General features: G+C 61.9%; 2 protein-coding genes across 3 annotated transcripts; both read right to left on the minus strand.

The window, feature by feature from the left end:
* Positions 1–38: 38 nt before the first annotated feature.
* Positions 39–10474, minus strand: SYTL1 (synaptotagmin like 1). 2 transcript variants are annotated; one of them, XM_059729502.1, is made up of 15 exons: positions 10287–10474; positions 6834–7248; positions 4772–4920; positions 4355–4454; positions 4229–4268; positions 3262–3304; positions 3026–3132; positions 2629–2751; positions 2319–2485; positions 1843–1945; positions 1462–1623; positions 1178–1256; positions 829–928; positions 480–685; positions 39–343 (listed from the first exon to the last, which is right to left on the minus strand). In XM_059729502.1, the coding sequence occupies exons 2-15, from the start codon at positions 6959–6961 to the stop codon at positions 204–206; spliced, it is 1647 nt and encodes a 548-aa protein (XP_059585485.1). In that variant the 5' UTR covers positions 6962–7248; positions 10287–10474; the 3' UTR covers positions 39–203. The 2 variants fall into 2 exon arrangements, with proteins under 2 accessions (XP_059585485.1, XP_059585486.1); XM_059729503.1 differs by lacking the exon at positions 10287–10474 and adding an exon at positions 7907–9369.
* An 867-nt stretch (positions 10475–11341) lies between these two features.
* Positions 11342–15407, minus strand: LOC102561101 (trophoblast glycoprotein). The gene is made up of 2 exons (XM_006270218.4): positions 14870–15407; positions 11342–12906 (listed from the first exon to the last, which is right to left on the minus strand). The coding sequence occupies exons 1-2, from the start codon at positions 15133–15135 to the stop codon at positions 12069–12071; spliced, it is 1104 nt and encodes a 367-aa protein (XP_006270280.1). The 5' UTR covers positions 15136–15407; the 3' UTR covers positions 11342–12068.
* Between the last annotated feature and the right edge of the window lie 7069 nt (positions 15408–22476).

A 22476-nucleotide genomic window follows, 5' to 3' on the forward strand; every position in this document is an offset into this window, starting at 1 on the left:
CCACGTGGCACCACGAGCTGTGAGCGCAGACACCGGGGCAGCATCTCCAGCCTTGCGCGGTTGCACAGGGGTTTATTTCCAAGACGGGTCGGGCACAGCAGCTCTGGGACTCGCTGGGATTGCCTGGGCCAGCACCCTGGCATCAGAAGCCAGTCCTGCCTGCCACCCCCAGCAGCAGGGGGGAGTCCAGGCCGGGGGGGGAGCTAAGTCCTGGGGGTGAGGTTGGCCCGCAGGGGCAGCAGGGCTTCCACCCAGAGGCCGGGCTGCTGCAGCAGGCTGTCCCAGACACGCCGCTCCTCCTCCGTGGAGTCCATCCAGGGCACGGGCAGCCCGTAGCTGCTCCCTGCCAGGGAGAGAGGGGGGCACCGTCACCCACGGGGCCTCTGCACCCTCACCTGGGCCCTTCCCCAGGTGGATGCAGATGCCCAGGAGGCACCAGTCGCCCCATCGTGCCCAGCAGCCGCCAGGCCCTGGCTCACCGGTGCCCAGGCTGAGGCGGAGGCCTCCCAGCAGCTGCTTGGAGAAGTTCTCGTGGTGCCAGAGGGTGAACTCGGCGCAGGCCTCGCTGAGGTCCTTGGCCTGGAAGCCGTCGTACACCATGGTGTGGTTGAACAGCGGGGTCAGGCTCCGCTTCACCACCCGGGTCTTCTGGCGGCTTGCCTTGCTGTCATCCGGCAGGACGTAGCTGCGGGCAGGAGCGTGGCATGAGCCCGGAAAGCAGGACGAGCTGGAGGCTTAGCTGCCCCCAGCCTGCCCTTGGGTCCCTGCTGGTCCCCCAAGCCTTCTCGCAGCCCCCTTGGGCATCCCCGTCCCTGCCAGCAGCCTCACCACTGCACGGAGGAGTCCACGGTGCCGCCCCGGATGGGGATGAGGCTCTGGGCATCCTTCACCCAGATGTGCAGCTCCCCCGTCGGAGGCAGGCCAGCTCCTGGGGGAGAAGGGACAAGTGCTGAGGCAGGGGCAGCTCCTTGCCCCGCTCCCCTTGCACCCACAACCTGTGCGGGCTTGTTCCCTGGCTGGACACGCGTGTGCATTGCCTTCCTGCCGCCAGGCCCCTGCATGTCTGTCATCTCTGCTTTCCCTGTCCCAGCTGTGCCAATCCCCCTGCACCTGGCGTGAGGGTGCCCAGGGAAGCAGACGTGACCTTGGCTCCAGGAGCCACATGCCCAGGTCTTACCTTCAGCCCCAGCAGGGATGAACTTCAGTGCCAGGTTGAGCTTGCCCCGGCTGATGAGGCCGTTGTGGGAGACCGGCGTCTGCGGGAAGGGTGCGGGGAGATCAGCGTGCATGCATGTGTGCAGGGGATGCAGGAACGGGGGGGACGTACAGCCCCTTGCCCCTGGCTGGCAACAACCCAGCGGGGTTGCAGCGGGCTGGAGAAAGGGACAGGCAGACAGACCACCGCCGGCTGAGCGTGGTAGGATAGGGGGTGCTTTGGGCCGGGGCGGGGGGGTGCCTCACCCGGGGCTGGAGGTTGAACCACTCGGGCTGCGTGTTGCCCCAGTCCCAGGTGCTCAGCGCGATCTCCACCTCGCCCAGGAAGAGGTTGCGGCCCAGGGTGTCGTGGTGCCAGACGGACGCGTTGAGCACGCGGCTCTGGAGCTCGTCCTTCTCCATCTTGTACTGCGGCCGCCGTGGGGGGGGAGAGAGGGGCGCTGGCACCAGGGGCTCCCCGACGCCACCGCCTGCCCCTCGGCTGGACCCCCGCCCCTTCCAGCAGCCCCGAGAGAGAGCAACGCCCCTGCCACCGCCCCCCTGCCCTCAACCCCTTGTCCAGGGAGAGGATGCTCCAGACACCCCTGGGTGGGACCCTGCCCTGGCTGGGCTCCAGCCCCTGCTCACCTTGAGGGTCTCGTTGAAGACGGGGTCCAGGCTCCGCTTCTTGACGGCCGTTTTGCGCTTGCCGTGGTTGGACTTGTCCGGCAGCAGGTAGGTCTTGACGTACCTGGGAGCCGGGCAGAGGGGCCGGGGCTGGGACCAGGGCTGGGGCTGATTGCCGCTGCCTCGCACCCAGCAGAAGTTCCCCCCACCTCCACGCCCTGTGCCGCAACAGTTGTACAGCACCTAGCGCGGACACGGTTAGAGCAGGATATAGGAGCCTTGACTGGCACTGCTGCTGCCCCGGACGTGGCAGCTGCACCCAAACAAGGCTGCTACCCATGCGTGCCCTGCCCTGCGCTGCCCAGCTAGGGCCAAAGGGGAGCGTGGCCGTGCCCAGAAAGAGGGCCAGAGGTGGCCTGGGGCTGGACAGGCAGGCAAACCTGGCACCCAGAGCCTGGGGGCTAGGGACCAGGATCAGGCCCCTGCCCGGCACTCACGGGTCCGAGCGCTGTTTCTTGGCCTCGGCCAGCCCCCGGCACTGGATGACGTGGATGTGCAGCTCCTTCCTCTTGGCCTCGTAGTGCAGGGAGAGCTGGATGCAGCCGCGTACCTCCACGCTGCCCACGTCCCCCTCGCTGTACAGGCTCATCATGCTGCCGCTCAGCTGCAGCGGGCGCGGGGAAGAGAGCAGGATGTGCAGGGAGCTCGGAGGGGCACGGGCAGGAGGCGCGATGCAGCTCCCTGCTCCATCCAACCCTGCCCCCCTGCACGCTCCAGCCCCGCTCCCACCCTGCCCTGCCCACGTACCGTGGAGCCGAGGCTGGACATGGAGGTGCTGGTGGTCAGCAGGGTCTGGGGGGGTCCCGCGCCGTTCCTCTTGGGGGGCGACTCCACGAGCCCGTCCTGGCTGTTCTGCAGGGCCCCGTTGCTCTGGGGGGACACAGCGCACCCCAGCCCCAAGTGAGAGGCCAGCCCAGCTCCAGCCTCCCCCCCCCACACACCCCAGACCCTGGCACTTGCCCCCACCCTGCGGCAGCCAACAGTGCCAGGAAAGGCACATGGTGCCAGTGCCCCTTTTGCTCAGCCTCCTCCCTCCTGGCCCGCTCAGGCAGGCAGGCCTGGGCTCTTGCCCTGGTTCTCGCCCCAGCTGTGGGGCAGATGTTGCCATGCCCCAAAGCCCCCCAGCCACACTCTGCCTGCGTACCTGTACAGTGATGGTGATGGCCGGGCATGCCTGGGTCTCCCTGCTCCCTGCCTCTTCCCCTTCCTCTGGGCTGGACGTGTTGAATGATTCGAATGAGTCGTCGCTGTCTGCATCAGCAAAGAGGTTGGAGGTGGTTTTGGGGACTCATGGGGACCAGCTTGGGGGGGGGCTCTGCTCCCTAACTGCCCGTGGCCCCACAGCACCGCGGACACTGGCCCAGGGGATGCTTTTTTTACCTGGCTTGTCCCCAGGCTCCTGCTCCCTCACCTGGCCTGCATCCTACAGAGACAAGACAGCTGGTGAAGGAGCTGCTGAACACAGCCAGCTCTGCTTCCTCATTAGGGAAAGCCATTCTAATTCAGCTCATCTGCATATGCAAAGCGAGTTAATCACCTTCCCGGCTCTTCAGACTGCAGCGGTGCAGAAGCAGGAAATCCAGCAAGTAGCAGTGACAGCAGTGAAAAAGGCACATCTTCCCCCCCCAACACACAAGGGCCTTCCGGTGTTATTTGCATACTTAAAACAGCTGATCTGGATGTCTAATTATGCAAATCAGCCTCCAGGTCCTCTGTCAGCGGAGGGGACTTTGCTCTGACAGTGGCGTCGATGCATTTTGTGGAGACGGCAATGCTGCTGCGTTCACGGTGCATTGCGCTGGGATCACCCGAGCGAGCTGGGCAGGGGCTCAGAGGGGCCCAAGCCCTGGGAGAGCTCCCGTCTGCACCAGGAGTCGGCCCCCGCTGTCCCCTGCCAGCTGGAGGGACGGGGTCTTATCGCCGCAGCAGCCTTTCTCTTCCAAGCAGCTCCGGCCCTATAGCATGCCCCCCACGTGCCCGTGGCCAGGCTGCCCTCCGTGACCTTGCAAGGCAACTCAAACGCCAACACGATGCCTCACCAATGCCCTGACATTGTCGGGGGGGGGAAATCCCCTGCCAAACCTGCCGGGAGCAGCGAGCCATGTCTACCGCGTGGGCAGGCTGGCACGGCAGTAGTAACCGTGGGTGCATGTGGCTGGTGCCCCACTGGCATCTCCATCACAAGGCGTGCGGGCAGCCCCATGCACTGAGCTCCCGCAGCCCTGGCACCAATGCCCTGGCCTTGCTCAGGAAGGAAAGCCCCAGGCATGGAGTGCAGTGACGGGGCCGGGGCAGCGGTTCCTGTCGTGCCCACCTGCTAGTGCCCGTGCCCCTGGGCTCCACTGACCTGCGTGTCCTCGGCGTCGTGGGCAGCCTCTGCGGGGAGCCTGCGAGGGGAGAAAGCCCTTAGTGACACGGCACAGGGGCAGTCTGCTTCTGCTGCTTCCCCGGCAGGCGGCTCAGCGATGCTCACCTGTCCTCGCTATCCAGCGCACCCTCCTTCTCCTCCAGCACCGGCTCGCGGATCGGCCCCAGGTCCCCCGCGCTGAGGGCACGTTTCGGCTCCTGCTCTCCTGCTCCCACGGACAAGACAGCGGTGGCAGGAAGCCTCAGAGGGATTCGTCTCCCCTCCCCGTCCCATCCCATCCCATCCTCCCGGGCCCGGATTTGGGACCTCCCAGGTGGGGGACACCCCAGCAGCAAGACGAGGCGGCCTCGCCAGCATCTCTACGAGCTGCCGGCGCTAGAGGGAGACAGCCCAACGTGGAAGCAGGCTGGCCCCGCGGGCACCTCCACCGTGCAGCTGCGGAGGGGCTGGAGCTGCTACACACACCTGGGAAGAGTGGCTGAGCCCGACAGCCGGCCAGCTCGGCCCCCACCCAGCCTCTACCTTTGGGCTTCTTCTTCCTGCGGATGGAGGCGCGGACGATGTCGGCGCCCAGGTGGTTGTGCCGGTGCCGCTTGGCCCGGACGTCGCAGAACCAGTCCCCGGTCAGGCCCTTCAGCTGGCTGGGGTTGGAGACCGACTCGCGCAGTTTGCTGGGGGAAAGGGAGGAGTGCGGGAGGGCTGAGCCCCGGCCAGGGTCAGGGACCACCCGGGCAAGGTGCCCCGTCATATTGAATGAAATAGTTTGAATGTTTGGGAAGGTTGCCCATTAGCCAGTTTCAGGAAGAAGATAAGATTTATCTCCTTATCTAGTTCTTTGTTTTGGGACTACGTGCAAAAGGTCCTGACTTTGCTTAAAGTCTTAATTTAAATTTTATCTTTTAGAAATCTTTTACAAAGAGAGCAAATATCCTGAATTCCAAGAGATCAAACCCTGAGGCCTTTTGACCAGGTTGGTAAGAAAAGGGCATTTGCAGTGATATGGAAGTTTCCCAAAGGTAATTTAAAATGCTCAACAAAGGTAAAAGAATCTGTTGAGGAAGATCCGAGCCCAAATCTGGGAGCAACCATATATTGAGTAGGAGGAGCCCGCTGACAGCAACTCGCTCAATAAAAACGGTAACTTGCTGTCCCAATTTGGAGGTGACTATACTTGTGGAACAACGAAGGAAAAATCGCAAGTATAGCTCGGGTCAGACCGATCACCTGAAACTACCCTCTCCGTGAACACGAATCTCTTAGTTCACGCTGAAGCCGCGGAGCACCTGAAAAGGACTGAAGGAAGGGGACTTAGTCCTATCACTGCTGAAGCCAGCCTATTGAATTGTATTGCTGAGCCCATTCCATTGAACCGTACTACTGAGGCCAACCCATTGAATCGTACTACTGAGGAATGAAACCATATTTTGGTATTTGGCTTCTTGGAATTCTAGGATTGTAAGTATAATATGAAAAATAATAGTATTGATTCAAATTTAACTTTTAGTTGTAATTGTAGTTGTTTTTGTAACACTAATTCTTATAGTATTGTCTGGGAAGGAAGTGCATTCCGAGCATTGTTTCTGATATATGTAATTATTGTGTTTTTAATGTTTGTGGTGTCTCTTAAAGCTAAGCAGTGTTATATATGTAGCAAAGAGTTTTAAAATAAAATTGTGTTGTATAAATTAAGTGTGTAATCATTGTGAAATCGTGCAATCAGTTAACTACTCCCCCAGCCAGTGCATCAAAACGAATCAGTAAATTGTGTGGGATTTTCTCTATTCCATAACCCACTAGAGACACCCCCGGCTGTACGTCCCGGCCCATCGCAAGGGAGACAAGAAGCGGTTTCCAGAGGTGAACGCAGGGCCTCTGGCCTCCCAGGGACGCTGCCAGGCTCCCTGCTTTGCAACCCCTTCCTCTCCCAAAGCAGAGCCCAGCACAGGCCACCTCCACCCCCAGCCCCATCAACCAGCCTCCCGCCCAACACACAACCCAGGACAAGCAGGACCGGGACTGCCAGGGCAGCCTGTGCTACTACTCACAAGGTGCCCAGACACCACAGTGATGGGCAAAGCCCCACCTGAGGAAGCCCTGGCTAAACTGGGGCCGCAGCCAGGCCTAGGCCCACGGGGACATTTGAGCCCTCCTCCCTGGAGCCTGGCATGGCCGAGGCGGTGGGCCGCTGACGTGTGCTGGTGGGTGTGTGCACCTCTGGACCACGCAAAGCCAAGGCCACGGGGCTGGGCAGTGAGTAGCGTGAAGTGGAGCGGGAGAGTTAACACGGAGACACGGCTCAGCCTCCCACGCAGGCAGCTGCCCCCAGGGAACAGCAATCAGCGGGTTGAGCCAATGTCCAGCCTGAGACTTGTGCCCTTTGCTTCACACAGGTGCAGGGATGTGTGTGTGTGTGTGCATGCACATGTGTGTGCATGTGCACGCAAGTATGTATATGAGTGCCTGTGCATGCATGCTTGCACATGTATATATTCATGTGCACATGTGTATATGTGCATGTGTGTGCATGTCCATGCGGGGGGTGGAGCCAGGTCCCCAGGTGGGTGAGTGGGCACCGCGGTCTCACCTGACGCGTCCCTCCTCCAGCACGCGGAGCTGTGAGTCCCGGAGCAGCACCTCGCCGATGGCGCTCTGCTCCTCCTCCGTCAGGAAGCTGAGGTCCAGCAGGCAGTCCGCCTCTATGTCCTGAGCCATGGCAGCGTCCAGCACCCAGGCCCAGGCCGCACCACACGTGCCGTCCGTCCCAGCGGGTCAGGGAGCCTGAGAAGACGCACCAAGCTCCGGGCTTGCTGTCAGCCCTGCGGCCCAGGCACCATCAGCGCGTCACCGCTCCGCATGGATCCAGGGGCACGGACAGCAGCTGGCCATCCCGCCCTGGTGCCAGGGTGCACGGGAAGCACAAGGATCTTGGGGCAGCAGGGCTCAGCGCTGGACGGTGCTCCCCCGAGGGCCTGGATGTGGGTCCCACATCATCCTGAGCCCTGCAAGAGACCAGGCAGAGGGGCTGAGCACCCCGACCGGCTCGGCCGCAGCCCAGGTCTGTGCAGAAGGGAAAGGCAAAGAGGAAGGGGAGGGTGCGGGCTCTGCCCATGCCAGCACTGGGCAAGCCCAAGGGTCAGGGAAAGCCTCCCAGTGCAGCCTGCACCTCCCAGTCCCAGGACTGTGCTCTCCCACGCTCAGCGGGCAGCAGGGGCTGGGCACGCACTGGCGGGCAGCAGCTGCCTGCAGCTCGTGGAAGCACGGTGCTCCGGACCCGCGCGTGGGGTCTCAGAGACCCCGGTCAAGCCCTGGGCTTTAGCAAAGCAAAGCAGCCGCTTGCACCAGGGCAGCACTGGATGCTTGAACCCCGAGCTAGTTTGGGGAGGGACGAGGGGAGCAAGGAGTCTCTGCCTCCCCCGCAACCTCTCCGGCGCTGATCCCTCACCTCAGGCTTTGCAAGCTGGCACCTGCATCCTGGACAGGGTCCAGCTAGCGAAGGGCAGGGCACAGAGACGCGGCCTGTCCTCCCCAAAGCCTGCAGCCCTGCAGAGGTGCTGCCTGGGCTGGGTGGTGACCCCCAACGCACCCCCAACCTGCGCAGACGGGCCGGAGCTGGGGACAGGCGAGGAGGGGGAAGCTTCTGAGCTGCAAAACCGTCACCTGCGGAGCAGATCAGATGCTCCGCGCAGCCCTTCCTGTCTGTAGCAATGTGACCCCGCACCCACGCGCAGCACAGCTTCCTCCTCCTGCGGCGACAAACACACAGCTCCTGGCCTGCCAGCCAGGGCCCAAGCAGACACCCCGAAACCCTGGCCCCTCGAAAGCACCCAGGCCCGTGGGAGCTGGGCTGGGGCAGGGGCAGGAGCAGCGCCCGGGGCTGGGAGACGCATGGAGTCTTCTCCTGGCTGGTAGCAAGCCCCAGGCACCCCCAGGCACAGTGCTGATGCCCTGCAGATGTGCACTCAGGGCTAGTCCTAGCCCATGGCAGGGCAGGGCGACGAGGGGAAGGACAACCTGTGCAGAAGCACGAAGCCAGCCCCAGGCTGGAGCGCCCAGCTGCATTGCAGCTCAGCGCCAGAGCCGACCGCACCCCTGGGAAGCCGCTTCACGCAGAACAGGGGCTGCCCTTCCTCGCATCTCTGCCCAGCCTGCCTCGAGGAGGGGAGGCATGGGCTGAGCAGCCGTGCTTGTTGTGCCCCAGATGGGGCTGAGACCCACCGAGCTCTCCCCTTGGCAGCGAGACCCCCCAGCTCCCTGCTGCAGGGAGGGGCTCCTACGTGCCAGGAGCTGCACGGGCTTGTTCTTGCAAGGCGCCTTGCACAACAGGCTGCCGTGCTGTGGCAAGGCTGGGGGAGTTGCATCAGAGCTGCCTGGGGCTGCAGGCGGGTGCTGCGGGCAGGGTTGCACCGTCCCCTTGCCCCGCAGCCAGGCTGCGTTCACCTGGCGCGGCCCAGGGACCCAGTCTCGCACGCTGCCAGCGTCGGATAATGCACGCGCAGAATGGGTCTGGCCCCAGCTGCTGGCTTGTGAGAACAGCCCCAGAGCACAGCCCGGGGTAGGGAGGGCGGGGTGGATCTGCCCTGACATCCTCCCAAGGACCCCGGCTGGCCGGGGACGGAGCGGGGACCATGCTCATAGCCAACAGGCCGCGGCTGAGCCTGGCAGAGGCCCCACGGGATGCCGGAGGCTGGGGCAGGGCAATGGGTGCCGCAGCCCAGGCACCGTGCCAGCCCAATTTCACCCAGGCGGATGGATGGGGCGGGACGCTGGGGCTGGCACAGAGCCTCCCTCCCAGAAGGAAAACATTTGCACAGGGCAAGGGGCAAGCCTTGCCACGCTGCACAGCCGGACAGGCAGGGCGGTGCCAGGGACTGCTGGCTGCGGGGGCAGGCGGCCATGCCCACACCACAGGGCAGCTCTGGGGACCCTAAGACAGGTTCCCGCCCCAGCCACTGCTGCATGAGGACGAGCAGACCTGGGCCCAGAGATCCAGCCCAGGGTTTGCTTGCTGCTGCCCCAGGAGAGCAGGGTGAACGCAGTTCACCTTAAGGGAGCAGGGCCAGGAGGGGAGCTGGCGGTGCTAAGCTCTCCAGCTGGGCCGCAGGGCAGAGGGTGCATGAGCTAGGCCCACGTCCCCCCTGCCCTCTGCCCACCACCCCAGAGGCAGCTGCATTTCACAGCCCCCCAGGCTCACAGCACCACCCGTGCCCCGGGCCCGGAGCACTGTCTGCAGCAGGCGGCATCCTGTTTATGAGGCCCCAGAGACGCGCCGGCTGTGGTTGTCTCGTCCCCTCCAGACGCAGGGGCTGAGGGTGCTGCTTCTCCACCAAAACATCTCAGTCATCAAATGGAAGGAGCCCCCGGACCCAGAAGCAGCCCCCACCTCCGCAACGCCCCTCCCAGCAGTGCCCGGGCAACCCCCAACCCCAAGACGCAAGGAACCAGGGCAGCGAGAGCCCTTCGCCAGCCCACTCGGCCCCTCTTAAGCCTCAGCACTAAGATGCAGCCACCTCTGGGGTGCAGCACAGCAGCTGGGTCCTGGCCCAGCTCCACACACAGAGATGGGCCCTGGAGCCCTCGGTTCCCCGTCCAGACCCCCTGTCTGCCACCACAAGGCCAATACCAAGGGACTGGCCCCCAGGCCAGTGGTGCTGAGCAGGGAGACTCGAATCCACCTCCCGTGTCAGACCCGGTGCCTCCAGGCCCAGGCAGCAGGAGCGCGGGCGAGTCCTGGGGACCTGGGCAGGGCCTGCCCTTTCACCCCACACAGCCCCTACTCCTGCCCCGCGGGACCAGGCAAAGGCAGAGCCCGCTGTGGGGCTGCAGCCCAGCCTTCGCCAGGAGATTCCCCAACGGGTCACGTCTGAACCGGATCAGAGGCGGATCCGCTGCACCCCTCGCCCGGTCCAACCTCTCCCGCCCCGGGGCCGGGTGCTGCCGGCTGGGGTGCAGGGGTTGGGGTGGCTCCCGGCTGCTTCCCGTGCCCCCGCCACCTCTGCAACAGGTGGAGCTCAGGGAGGCGAGGCCGAGGCGGAGTTACCTGTCCTGCCAGGGGCCCCCACGGGGTGGGGAGAAGAGGCCGGGTCTCCGCAGGCGAGGCTCCAGGGACCCCCTTCTTCCTCCTCTAGCGGTGCCAAAGTTGGCTGCCGTTGCCTGTCGCCGCCCCTGCGCGTTTGCAGAGCTGCACAGAAGCAACCTCAGGGAGACCTAAGGCTGAGTCAACCACAGTGGGGAGGAAACACCTCCCCACCCCATGCAGCCGGCGGGAAACCAGGGCCTGGAGGAGAGCGGCTCGCCGGACCGGACTGGCCTGGCCTGGCCCGGAAAGAGTCCGGTGGGTCTGCACAGCGCCTGGCACGAGGGAGCCTGGGGCACCAGGGCAGCTGGCTTCGCATCCCACACAAGCAAGGGCTGCCCTGGGACACACGGCCCCGGGGGGGCTACAGCGTGGGCTTAACAGGGAGTTTGCCTGGGGTGACTACACCCGAGAGGGGCAGCCTGTTGTGCACCCACTCCTCACTTACACCAGTTCAAAGCCTTATTATCTGGGGTTTTCTCCCCCCCTTGGCCCCATCTCATTTGTTTCTTTCCCGTGTCAAAGGAAAGAGGCTCGCTGCTGGGCTCAGGCTCTGCAGGGTAAGACTCTGCCCCTGGGGCCAGGATTTTAGCTGTTCAAGGCAGGAGCAAGCTACAATGCAAAGAGGGGCAGGAGTTTGGGGGTGGGGGGCTCACTCCCTGGCATTTTGGCCAGGTGGGCACAAGGGGGTGCCCTCGAGCTGCCATGAGCGCTCTGGGTTTTGCAAGCCAGGGAGATGCTCACACCCGGCTCTGTCGGGCCTCTGTTTCTCTATGCCCCTTCCTGCCCTGGCACCAACGGAGATGGCAGGCAAAACCCCGGGGCACGGGGAGCGAGGGGCTGGGGTCCCAGGAGGTAAGCGCTTTCTCTAGGAGAGACCACAGGCTGGGAGAAGGGGTCTCTCTGCCCCTAGCTGCTCTGCCACGTTGTGCCCATGAAGTGTCGGTCTCTTCTGCTTGCCCCCCTCCCCTGCCACGGTGCATCGGGGCCGGAGATGCTTCACCCCACACCTGCCAGGCGCCGTTCGAGGAACTTTTTATTGTCCGCATTGGGTGACAAGAGACAGGAGCACATCGTTGCCATCCTCCCCGCCAGCTGTGGCCAAGCAGCCGCTCCTGGCCCAGCACCTGGCTCGGGCCTTGGTGCCCCCTGCCTCCCACCTCTCACTGAGCCCAGTTCGTCAGCCAGAGACCGAGCCTGGGGGCAGGTTCTCTGTGAACTGTGCCGAGAAGAAATCAAACCCTCCCCTCCACCCCCCATTTATAGCAACAATAAACCCCCCTGAAATGCCCTCTGCCCCTTCCCACTGAAGTAGCGTCTCTCCAGCCAGGGGCTGCAGCCCCTGGGAATCAGCTGTTCCCAACTGGGGGCTGGAACCGTCCCACATGCTCCAGGCCTCTTATTGCACATCTCGGCTGCAGACAAAACTGTCCTGTGCCTTCCTCGGAGCTGGGCAGAGCCGGGCAGTCTGCTCCAGTAGCATCGTCCTTGCATCCCTTACCCTGGGTACAGCCCCGTCAGAAGGGAGCCACTGTGCTGGCCCAGCCATGGTCCCCCAAAGCTGGTGCTGGGTTGCGAGGCAGGTCCCGTAGGAAGAGCCACCCTAGGCAAGGGAAGCAGAAGTGCCAGCATGTGCCAAAGGGACCGAGGAGTCTGCGAACCACTGCAGGAGACGGGCAGGGCTTGGCCAGGCCTGCGAGGGACCCAAAGCAGCCATGCACTGCCCCCTCCCCGAGATGCCCAGGCTCACATGTCGAGAGTGGAGACCCGGGCGGCACGGGACTCCGCGCCCATCTCGTAGCGATAGCGGCGCTGCTCTAGCAGGCTGCGGCAGGCACCCCGCGTGCTGGTCACCCAGCCCTTGAGGCCGCGGCGGTTGAGGTAGAGCACGAAGAGGAAGGCCACGCCGAGGAGGCCCAGCACTGCGCCCAGCAGGGCGTAGGAGGTCTGCAGGGCACGCTCGCCGTGCGGGCTGGAGTGGCAGCCCAGCTCGGCCCCGGCCAGCGCCAGCAGCGAGGTGTTCTGGAGAGCCCGGGGGAAGGCGCAGGTCAGCCGGTCGGCGTCGGCTGCCTGGCGGCTGCGGTTCAGCCAACCCACCAGGTCCTCGATGTCGCAGCTGCACACGAACGGGTTGTCCTGCAGGAAGAGGTGGAGATGCGGCTGCCGGCCCAGCTCCGCCAGCGCCTCGGCCCGCAGGGTCTTGAGGGCATTGGCAGTCAGGTCCAGGTGCTCAAGGTCCAGGCCGGCGAAGGTGGCATTCTTGACGTCCACCAGCGAGTTGTTCCTCAGGTCCAGGTGCCGCAGGCCGGCGAGGCCAGAGAACAGGCCCAGGGGCAGGTAGACGATGCCGTTGCTGGCCAGCTCCAGCCTGGAGAGGTTGTGGAAGCCACCCCGGGCGATGGCGGCTGCCAGGGGCAGGAGAGCGGAGGCGTTGTGGAGCGCACGGCTCAGGTTCAGTGCCCACAAGGAGCTGTTGCCCACGCCGAACGCGTCGGGGTGGACAGCGGCCAGGCGGTTGTTGCTCAGGTCCAGGGAGCGCAGGCTGGGGAGGGCGGAGAAAGCCCCGGTCTCCACCGCCACAATCCTGGGAGAGAAAGGAGTAGGCACACGGTGAGTATCCCGCGAAGCCCAAACGGCTTTGCCCCCAGGAACAAGGGCCTCTTTTCCCACCCAGCTCCAAGTCATCCCCACCCAAGCAGCCTCTGCCAGGACTTTGGCAGCCGGGAGAAGGCTGGCATTGCTGGGCCTGGGTTACAGCTGTGCTGTGGGGCAACGATCTCTAAACCAACGATGGAGGATCTCAGGGAGGGCACTTAGTAGGGAATGGATCACTCTAGAGATATCAGGTTCAATGCTCTCCCTCTATAGCGTCCACCCTTCTCCATGCTCCTCATGGGGTATTATGATCCAGCACTCATTCCTGCCCGGGGCAGGGGGTCGGACTTGATGATCTGTTCAGGTCCCTCCTGACCCTAGAAACTATGAAACTATGAGACACAATGGCACTCACATCAGGCCCGTAAGCAGAGCTCTTTGGAGCTCTCCTATTCTCTGCAGACCCTCTCCTCTACGTGCCCTGTGACAGGACAGGCCAAGTCAGAGACCAAGTGATCAGTATCAGGTCCTGCATGGCGGGGCAGGCTCCTGGGACCGTCACCCTCTTCCGCCCCGGGTGAGAGCTCCACCGTGCAATCCAGGAGCATCTGAGCATTTGCAGCAATGGGTGAGAGAGAACTCCCAAAAGCTTACACATGCCAGGAGACCAGGCTCCTCGATTCCTACAGGAAGGAAATGAGGGCTGCAGAAGCAGCCGATTGCTGAGAGTGGGAAGGTTGCAGCTGTGGGCGTGTGCACGCTCCCCAAGCTGGAGAGACCCCCAGCGACGGTCTCCATCACGCCTTCCCCTTGCAGCCCCGACTCCTCTTCCATGAGCACCCATGTGCCTCAAACTTCACCGCACCTGTCGGGAGTTCGCTCAAGGGGTCACCCAGGGCCAGGCTCTGAAGGCGGCAGAACCAGAAAGACCCCAAAGTCCCCACTCAGCGGTGCGTGGGGATATGGAGTTGTGTCGCGCGCTCATGGAGACAGGCTGGATGCCACCGCAGTGAGCGTTTAGACCCAGGAATGAGGCACCGGCCTTTTGGGGGCTTTGGCTGGACGAGGAGCTGCAGAACGGATGCAGCTGCAAGCGGGAGAGCTTTGCCCTGAAACCCCCCAGGAAAGGAGCTGCTCATGCCTGAGCCTTTAAGAGCCCTTCTGCAAGGGTCGCCCTGCTCCAGGCAGCAGGATGATGTGGGCATGGTCCTTATCCCCCCAGGGTGTCACTAAGCTCTTTGCTTCACTTTGCTCTGGCAGCAGGGAGTTCCCCAGGTGGGTTACGCATGGGGTAAAAACCAGCAGCATTTACACACACACACCCACACACACCCCTAAGCAACATCTGGCAGCACAAGAAGGCTAGACGGGACCTCAGGAAGGCCACGTCATCCCCACCTAAACCGTCCCAGACGGGCACTTGTCCAGCCCGTGGGTTCCCAACCTTTGGTCACACCCCAGGGTCCCCTCACTTGCTCCTCAACTATGGAAAAATATATGTATACCAGAGCCATTTTCCCTGTAGCAAAAATAAGATGGCAACAGGTCAGGAGGTTTGCGATGCCCAGGATTCCTACGGGAAATCTCCATTTTTCCTTGTGACTCACGTGTAGGCATCTGCCCAGCGAACGGTGCAAGTATTGTGCAGCGCCTCCTCGCGGCACCCCTAAGGGGATCTGGCTGCACCCTAGAGCACGGCAGCACCCCACGTGGATCTTGTGGCACCCCTAAAAGGATCTCCCACCACCCTGGGGTGTGGCAGCACCCCTAAAAAGACCTCACGATACCCAAGAGCACAGCGGCACCCCGGCTGAGAATCACGGCTCTAACCTACACCTCCGGGCTTCCACGGGTGGAGGTTGCACCCGCAGGCCCCGGGGCTGCCCGCTCGCCCAGCACCAGGCTCAGCCCCACCCCAGCTGCCCCCGGGCTGGAAGGGGGGTGCTCCCTACCTGTTGTTGGCCAGCGAGAGGGTGACGAGCCTGGGCAGCCCCTGGAAGTCCCGGCTGGCGAGGCGAGGGATGCGGTTGCCGGTGATGAAGAGGTTGCGGGTGTACGCGGGGATGCCCGGGGGCACGGCGCTCAGCTCCTTCTGGACGCACTTGACGGTGCGGGCCGGCTCCGAGCACTCGCAGGGCGCCGGGCAGGCGGCACCGGGCGGCACCAGGAGGAGGCAGCCCAGCAGCAGGAGCCCCCCGGGACCCCCCAGGCGGGGCATGGCCAAGGGCACCCGCCGGCCTCTGCGTGAGGGAAGGGGGGGCTGAGCCCGGCGCGGGCCTCCCGGACCCCAGCTCCCCTCCGAGACGCGCTCACAGAGCGGCAGCACCCGGGGGTGGGGAGCCCCCGGTCCCTCCGTCCTCGCCCACCCTGCGCCGTTACACCGCCGGTCCCGCTGCCGGAGCTGGCCCGGGGGCGGCCGCCGCACACAATGGGGCTCCGCGGCAGCGGGAGGAGCCCCGGGCCCTGCGCCGCCCCCGGCCCCGCCGCTCGCCCGGGCCGGGCCGGGCCGGGCACACGCACAGGTGGAGCCCCGCACGCAACTCGGGCCGTGCACAAACACGCGTGCACACACACAGCGAGCTCCAGGGCACCGGCACGCCCCAACACACACGCACGCACTTATGGAGCCCCGGGACACACGCACATGCACCTGCACGCACACACGGAAGCCAAGACACGCGTGCACACACATAGAACCCAGGACACGCATACACACGTGTGCACACACATATATGGAGCCCCAGGACACAGACACATGCACCTGCACGCACACACGGAAGCCAAGACATGCGTGCACATGCATGCGCACACACACACACAGCTCCAGGACACACATGTGCACACACAGAACCCAGGACACCTATACATACACATGTACACACACATATATGGAGCCCCAGGACACACACACGTGCACCTGCACGTGCACACGGAAGCCAAGACATGCGTGCACACACATGCGCACACACACGCACAGCTCCAGGACACACATGTGCACACACAGAACCCAGGACATGCATACACACACACACACACGTGTACGCACACATATATGGAGCTCCAGGACACACACACGTGCGTGCACACACAAAGAACCCAGGATACACACACACACACACATGCACAAAACTCAGGACGTGCACACAAATGTGTACTCACACACACACACACACACGCACGCACGCATATACAGAACCCCAGGACACACACAAGTGTAGACATACAGAGAAGCCAGGACATGCACATACACACACACATGTGCGCGTGCACACACACACACACACGGAGGTGAGTGATACATCTCATAAGGGCAAACAGCTCACTCATACAGACTCCCATGTGACAGATGTGCACACGCAAACCACACGCAGATACACAGGGTCACAAATACACAGACACTGCAACAACCCCATGCTGGCACAGAAAGGTGCACACTATTGTGACACCACTTTGCCTACTTTAGCTTCACATAGGCACGCATGTACACACACACACACGCACACACCCCACAGTTACTCTGTCCCATCCAAAAAATGCTTCATCAGCCCCTGAGTAGTCCAGGTGATCCCAAAGTGAGAGACAGGGACCTGGAGCCTGGGTCCGCAGAGGCCACAGGAGTGGGCGCCTGGGTCACGGCTGCCCTGGGAGCTCGGGGCTTTAGCCTAGTTCCAACCAAGTTGTGGGTTCCCGAAGAGCCAAAAGCTGCTCCTCTCCGTGGGTCAAGCACACGCCATCCCAGGCCTGCGCATACAACCACAGACATCCCCATGACCTCAGACACCCGACGCACGTGGAGACAAGGCCGCCCTTTCCCTCCTCCCCTGCCTCGTGCTAGTTTTTCGGCCCCTGGACCTGCTCCAGAAAAACGAAATCTCGAGCTGAGGCCGAAAGACGAGGCTGGTCACGAGATCCCTCACACAAGTGCAAAAAGAAGAGAGAAAGAAAGAAAGGACGGGGGGATGGCTGCAGGTCCCAGCAGGGATAGATGTACTGGGGGTTTCGGCATGGCACGGGACCAGGCTCATCCCCTCCGCCCGCCCCAGAGAGCGCAGTCCTGTCACGATGTCTAGGAAGGTCCATCATGGCAAGAACACGGGACCGTCACGGCTTCAAGGAACGTCGTTTCCTTTAACGCCAGTCCCCACTCCCAGGCTTTGTCAGTACGGCCCAGCCTTGAAGGGGGCAGGATCATTCCTTAGCAACCTCTTAGCAGCAGCTACCAGCATTTTTCCTACGAGAGGAGGCAGCTTCTGGACCTTAAATGCTGGGGCTGGTGCTTGCATGCAGGCACCCGAGACCCTCTGGATGGGCTGTGGTAGGGTGCAGGGTTGAGCGACGGCTATTGCGAACATGCAAGGCCGAGGCGTAGGTTGTGAAGCCGTCCCGCGCAGGAGCAGACGAGTACTTGGATTGAGGGGTGGTGGCGGATTGTGCGACTAGGGCTGGAAAGCCTTTGCTTCTGCAGGGAGCCTGTGGGCACAGGCAGGGAGGGAGGGGGAGGCTCGGGGGCCTAAATCCTGGCCCAGAGGCACCTCCTGCAGAAGCAAGACAGGATGCGGAGTTTCTTCAGCCTCTGCAAGGTCCGTGAACCCAGGGGCCACGGCTCGGCACTGACCCTGAACGCGCTATCCCACATGCCGAGACCTGGGGGGAGACCCACCCAGCTCCTCTGGGCAGAACCAGCTCCGCCGGGCTAGCTTCCAGTCCCAAACTGGATTCCCGCTAGCCAGCGAGAGGGCAAGGCTAATCCCCCGAGCAGCCCCGTCCCCTGGGGTATATGGATTTATGACAAAGCGCCGAAGGGTTTCCAGCCTGACGCATTAGTGGATGAGCGGAGGCTGCTTTGATCTCTCCTTCTGACCAGGGGCCCCAGGCGCGGGGGCTGGCTGGAGCTGCAGCCGGCTCCTCCGCCGCCCCGGAGCAGCAGGGCGATGAATGGCATTTTCAATTTTCAAAGCATTGAAGTTCCCCGCAGGTTTAGCAACTGGGGGGAGGCTCACCTCCGCGCTGGGCCCAGTCAGGAGGGCAGGGGCCACAGCGTCACAGCTCCTGATCCGCATTCCTCATCCTGGATGAAAGGGGGGAAACAACAGCGAGGAGAGGGAGGGGGGAAGTGTAGAAGCAAAGGGTCCAAGCCAAGGTGGCAAGGCGCACACCACTTGAGGCCGGTGCCAAGTGAGCTGGGCATGGCTGGTTGATGGCAGAGCAAAGGCTCCAGGCCAGAGAGCCCTGCTCCGCTTCCCCCACCCCCTCCGTTATCTCCTTCCAGCCTCCCCATCTGCTCTCTGCCCCGCCAGGCCGCAACACATGTCCTTGAGGCATCACCTTGGGGTTCAGATCAAGGACCTTGCACTTGCTCCTTGCAAGTGGCAAAACCCCCTTTGCAACCTAGGACTTCAGAGTCTTCTGGGAGGCACGGCCTGAGCCCCCCTTCCAAGGAAGCCAGGGCTGCCAAGATTAAAGGGGTCATTATCACCCTCCCAAGGACAGGGGGAGAGGTGTCAGGGCAGAGGGCAGGCGAGGGGGTTATGTTACATCCCAGCAGGAGGAATTCATTTGCACCCAGGTACGAACCTGCGGGGAGACCGTCTGGTGGAGCATTTCTAGGGGCAAAGCCACATGCTCTCGTTCACCGGAGATCACCTGTCCCGGCTGCTTGAGCTGGTCCAGCCGCATCTCCGTATGGGCAAGGAGCCGGGAGAGGAACCACCGGGTTAGGTAGGCGCTGCAGGAAAGGATGCTGGTGGTTTGGTACCAGGGCTGAGCTGCACACAGCTGCAGAGCCAGCCTGGTGCTCGCTCGCGGCTGACATCTTAGCGAGGAGCTATGAAAAGTGGGGGCCTGCAAAGCAGCCACCGAGCAAATAGTCAGCAGGGCTTCCCCAGCGCTGTGCCCATTTCAGTGCCAGCGGCCCACAAAGGAGCCTTTGCCCGGCCAGGCTCCCCCTACCCGACCCGACCCACCCCCCGCGCTCTGTTCTCCACTTTGATGTGCCGATTCTGGCGTCCTCCCCGGTGCTGGGACAGCGTGGGACCCCCCCACACACTTGCAGGGAACAGAGGCCTGGGATTGTGGGGGCCATGTGTGCCCAAGCAGGGCTGGGGGGGACCTTGCAGCTTTCCTACCTTCCTTTGGATCAGGGCTGAAGCCGGAGCCCAGACAGCTGGCAGCCCTGCCCCACCACCGTCCCTGCCAGGGCTCCCCTCCCTGCCCTGGGAACACACTGGGCTCTTTGGTGGCTGCACATTTCAAGAGGCTGCAGCCGGCCAGGCACCAGGGCCCAGACACGGCTGCTGTCATTTCAAAAGCTCTTAATGTGCAAATGCTTAAGTGCAATTTGATATCATTCACCGGGGAGCCCTTTGATGCGAGGCCTGCTAACAGGATGAGAGAGGCACCCCCCCTCCATCCAGCTGTGACAAAATGACCCCACTTCAAAGCCAGCCTCCCAGCTCTGCTCCTGACCAGTGGTAGGCACAGCCCTCTCCCTCCCTTTCACAGCCCCTCCTGCTGGGCCGGTTTTGTTCCCCCCATCCCTCCCCGTCCAGGAAAGACATTCTCTTCCACCAGGAATGTTAATTCACTTGGGGACTGTCAGGGGTTCGCCTTGGCAGCAGCAAATCCGAGCAACCCTCTGCTAGGAAACCAGGGAGGGACCCGAGCCCGCAGGTTATTGGAGACCGGGAATGGGGATTCTGGGCACGCACCCTGGGGTTGAAGGTTAACGTCTGGACGGCCATGCGCAAGCGTGTCGGGCCTTCGACACCAGGCACGCGGGTCTCATCTCAGCTGAGGCTGGGCATGAGCGCCGCAGGCATCCGCAGGCCAGAGGCTATGGCAGCTCCAGGAAAGCCAGGCAGACTGGTAAATGCACTGGCACGGGTGCAGGCGGTGGCGTTCGGTACTGTTCGAATAGCGCGTTACCTTTCGGGGAAGCAGAGGGCTGGCCAAGCGCTGGCCTCCAGCTGGAACAGGCATCGCAGTTGCCATCGGTCCCTCTGCATGCTGCCATCGCTCGCCTGTGGGACACGTCGAGGCCGTATTCTGCCCCCAGGAGGCAACGAGATGCCCAGAGGTCTCCCAGGGCCAAGGTCGCAGCCTGGGAAAGGTCAGGACTTGGTTCTGCAGTCAACACAGCCCTTCACAGAGCAATCAGCTAGCACCGGGGATGTCATCTCCCTTTGCTCCCGTTCATTCCCCGCCTGCGCAGGGGGCTGCAGGATTCAGACAGATGGCCTGAGGGTACGTGAGGCCACGTCGCCCCAGGTCACCGATGAAAGGCCAAGGATAAAGGAATCGGGCATGTGCCTTTCTTTTACTCTTTATGATAAAGGAAGTCTGGGTGCTTCCTTTGAAACAAGAATCGAGGCCAGGTTTGACGCAGCAGGCATTCAGGTCTCGGGGGGCTGCTTCCCCAGGAAGACCCTATGGAGGGCTGATAAGTGCAGCCTTGTGCCAACATCTCGACGGACCCTCCTAGCCATTCACCCAGCAGCCCCACACCGAAACAAAGCCTTCCCCTCCCAATGCATTCTTCCTTCTTGCCCCGTCTCCATTACAAAGCCCTGCCAGCCCATCTATGTGGGCACAGCTTGGCCCCTGGTGTGGACGCAGCTTGGCTGGCAGAAGGCAGCTCCTGCTGACAAAGCTTTTGCATGCAGGGGAGCTGGATGTAGCTCCGGTGGCAGAAAAGCTCCCGCCAGTGCTGCGGGAAGAGCAGGGGGGCTCCAGGGCTGTAGCTCTGACAGCCGCAGCCTCGTAGCACAGGAGTCTCCTGGAGAAAAGGAAGATCAAAGCGAACCGAATCAATAGAGCGGTTCCCAGGGTGAGCAGCAAAACCTCCGCACTCCTGCTGATGCAGTTATGCTCGAGATGCACGCAGGAAACCTGAATTCACCATCAGTAATGTGGTGGCAATGATGATTCCAGGGCCTGCATCTACAAAAGGGCAGGAATTGTTTAGGGTCACTCTTACCTGGAAACCTGTGCACGAGGGAGATGTTCACATCCATTCGCCTCGGTGCTTCACCTACAGACAGTCTCAACCTTTTATAACTGCGATCTCGCATGCCCGAGGCCCCGCTGTGCCCCTCTGCCCACAGCAAGGCACCTTTGGGAGACCAAAAATCAGGCCCTTTCCTTAAAGAGTCATTTGTAGCTGCTCCCTTTGCAAATTAAACCCTCATCAAGCAGCTTTTGGGGGGTAGGAGTTTGTCCCTCTGCTGCTGATGGTCGGCCTGATGAATTCGTCTCAGGCAGCCGTCAAGAGCAGAGGAAGAGCCCCGAGTGCAACCAGGACCCACCTGACATCCCAGCGGGGAGGCAACTTCAAAATGAGAGAAATTAAACCCAGAGCGATTAACCCCACACATTTCCACGTCCTCCATTTTCTCCCTCACCTCTCGATAACACAGTCCACACCATGGTATCCAGACACCAGGATCCTCCGCAAAACCACACGAGCATCGGTCACGGTCCAAGGACTGACACTGCAATGATGGATTGCAGCCATTTTAGCACATGCTAAATGGGCCAGTTACACCTGTCCTGTGGGCACCGCAGACCAAACAAGCTGGCCTGGACTTTAAATCCCATTACTTCTATTCCAATAGTAGCTACGCTAATAGCTGCAGCAGGTCACAATAGTTTGGGGGATTTGGGGTGGGGGGGAGGGGGAATCAACATCTCCCATGCAACAATCCCAATGCATAGGCTGGAAAATTATCATTTTAGAAATTTGCAATTTCACTTTGACCTTTTAAGGAATTTTTCTTCTTTTTTATACTATTTTTTATGACTTTTGCCTTGTTCCCTGCCATGCCAGGAGGGGCACAGCAAAAGCTAAACCAACAGGCACTTTTCCTATTTTTTTGTCAGGGAATAACGTGGGGAAAGGACGGACGCGATGAGGGAGCACTTAAAGGACCTTTCAAAATTCCAAAGGGAAAATTCTCTGAACTTTTTTTGGAACGCCCGTTTCCCCGGAAATGTCAAAAACACTCGTTTGCGCACCGAACCAGAAGGAAAGCTCATGGAGGAACATGCATTTCTCAAGTACAAACCCGAAGGGCGGGCTGGCTCTGCTAATAGCATCTGTTGTGTCTACCACCCAGGATCACGCACGTGTTCGCGATGCTGAGACACGCAACGGCGCAGAGCCATTTATTTCAGTTGCAAAGATCATGAGATCCCCCTTGGGGCTCAGATGATGCCGTACCCCCATCCAACACCACTCTGGGGATTTAGGATGCACCCAAAGGTAAATGCCTGCAGAAGGTTGGGTTTTGGCCTTTTATGGCTGCCCAGTCATTACCATCATCGTCATCATCTAGACACGGGACCGACTGCAGGCTGACATCCCTCCCAGGTCAACCGTGACTAAAAATTCACCTCCAAGCGTCAGGGACAAATAGGCAACGGTCCACTCATTTATAGGCTTCTTTTGAACATGGCTGTTCTCTGCAGTGCTCCAGCCCATCACTTATAAAGGGGCTTACCCACACAATACTGCAAGGGAGGCAGGCACTGGCATTGCCATTGAACAGATGGCACAGAGAAG

The sequence above is a fragment of the Alligator mississippiensis genome, chromosome 6 (genome assembly GCF_030867095.1).
Source record: "Alligator mississippiensis isolate rAllMis1 chromosome 6, rAllMis1, whole genome shotgun sequence".
NCBI classification, from domain to species: domain Eukaryota; kingdom Metazoa; phylum Chordata; order Crocodylia; family Alligatoridae; genus Alligator; species Alligator mississippiensis.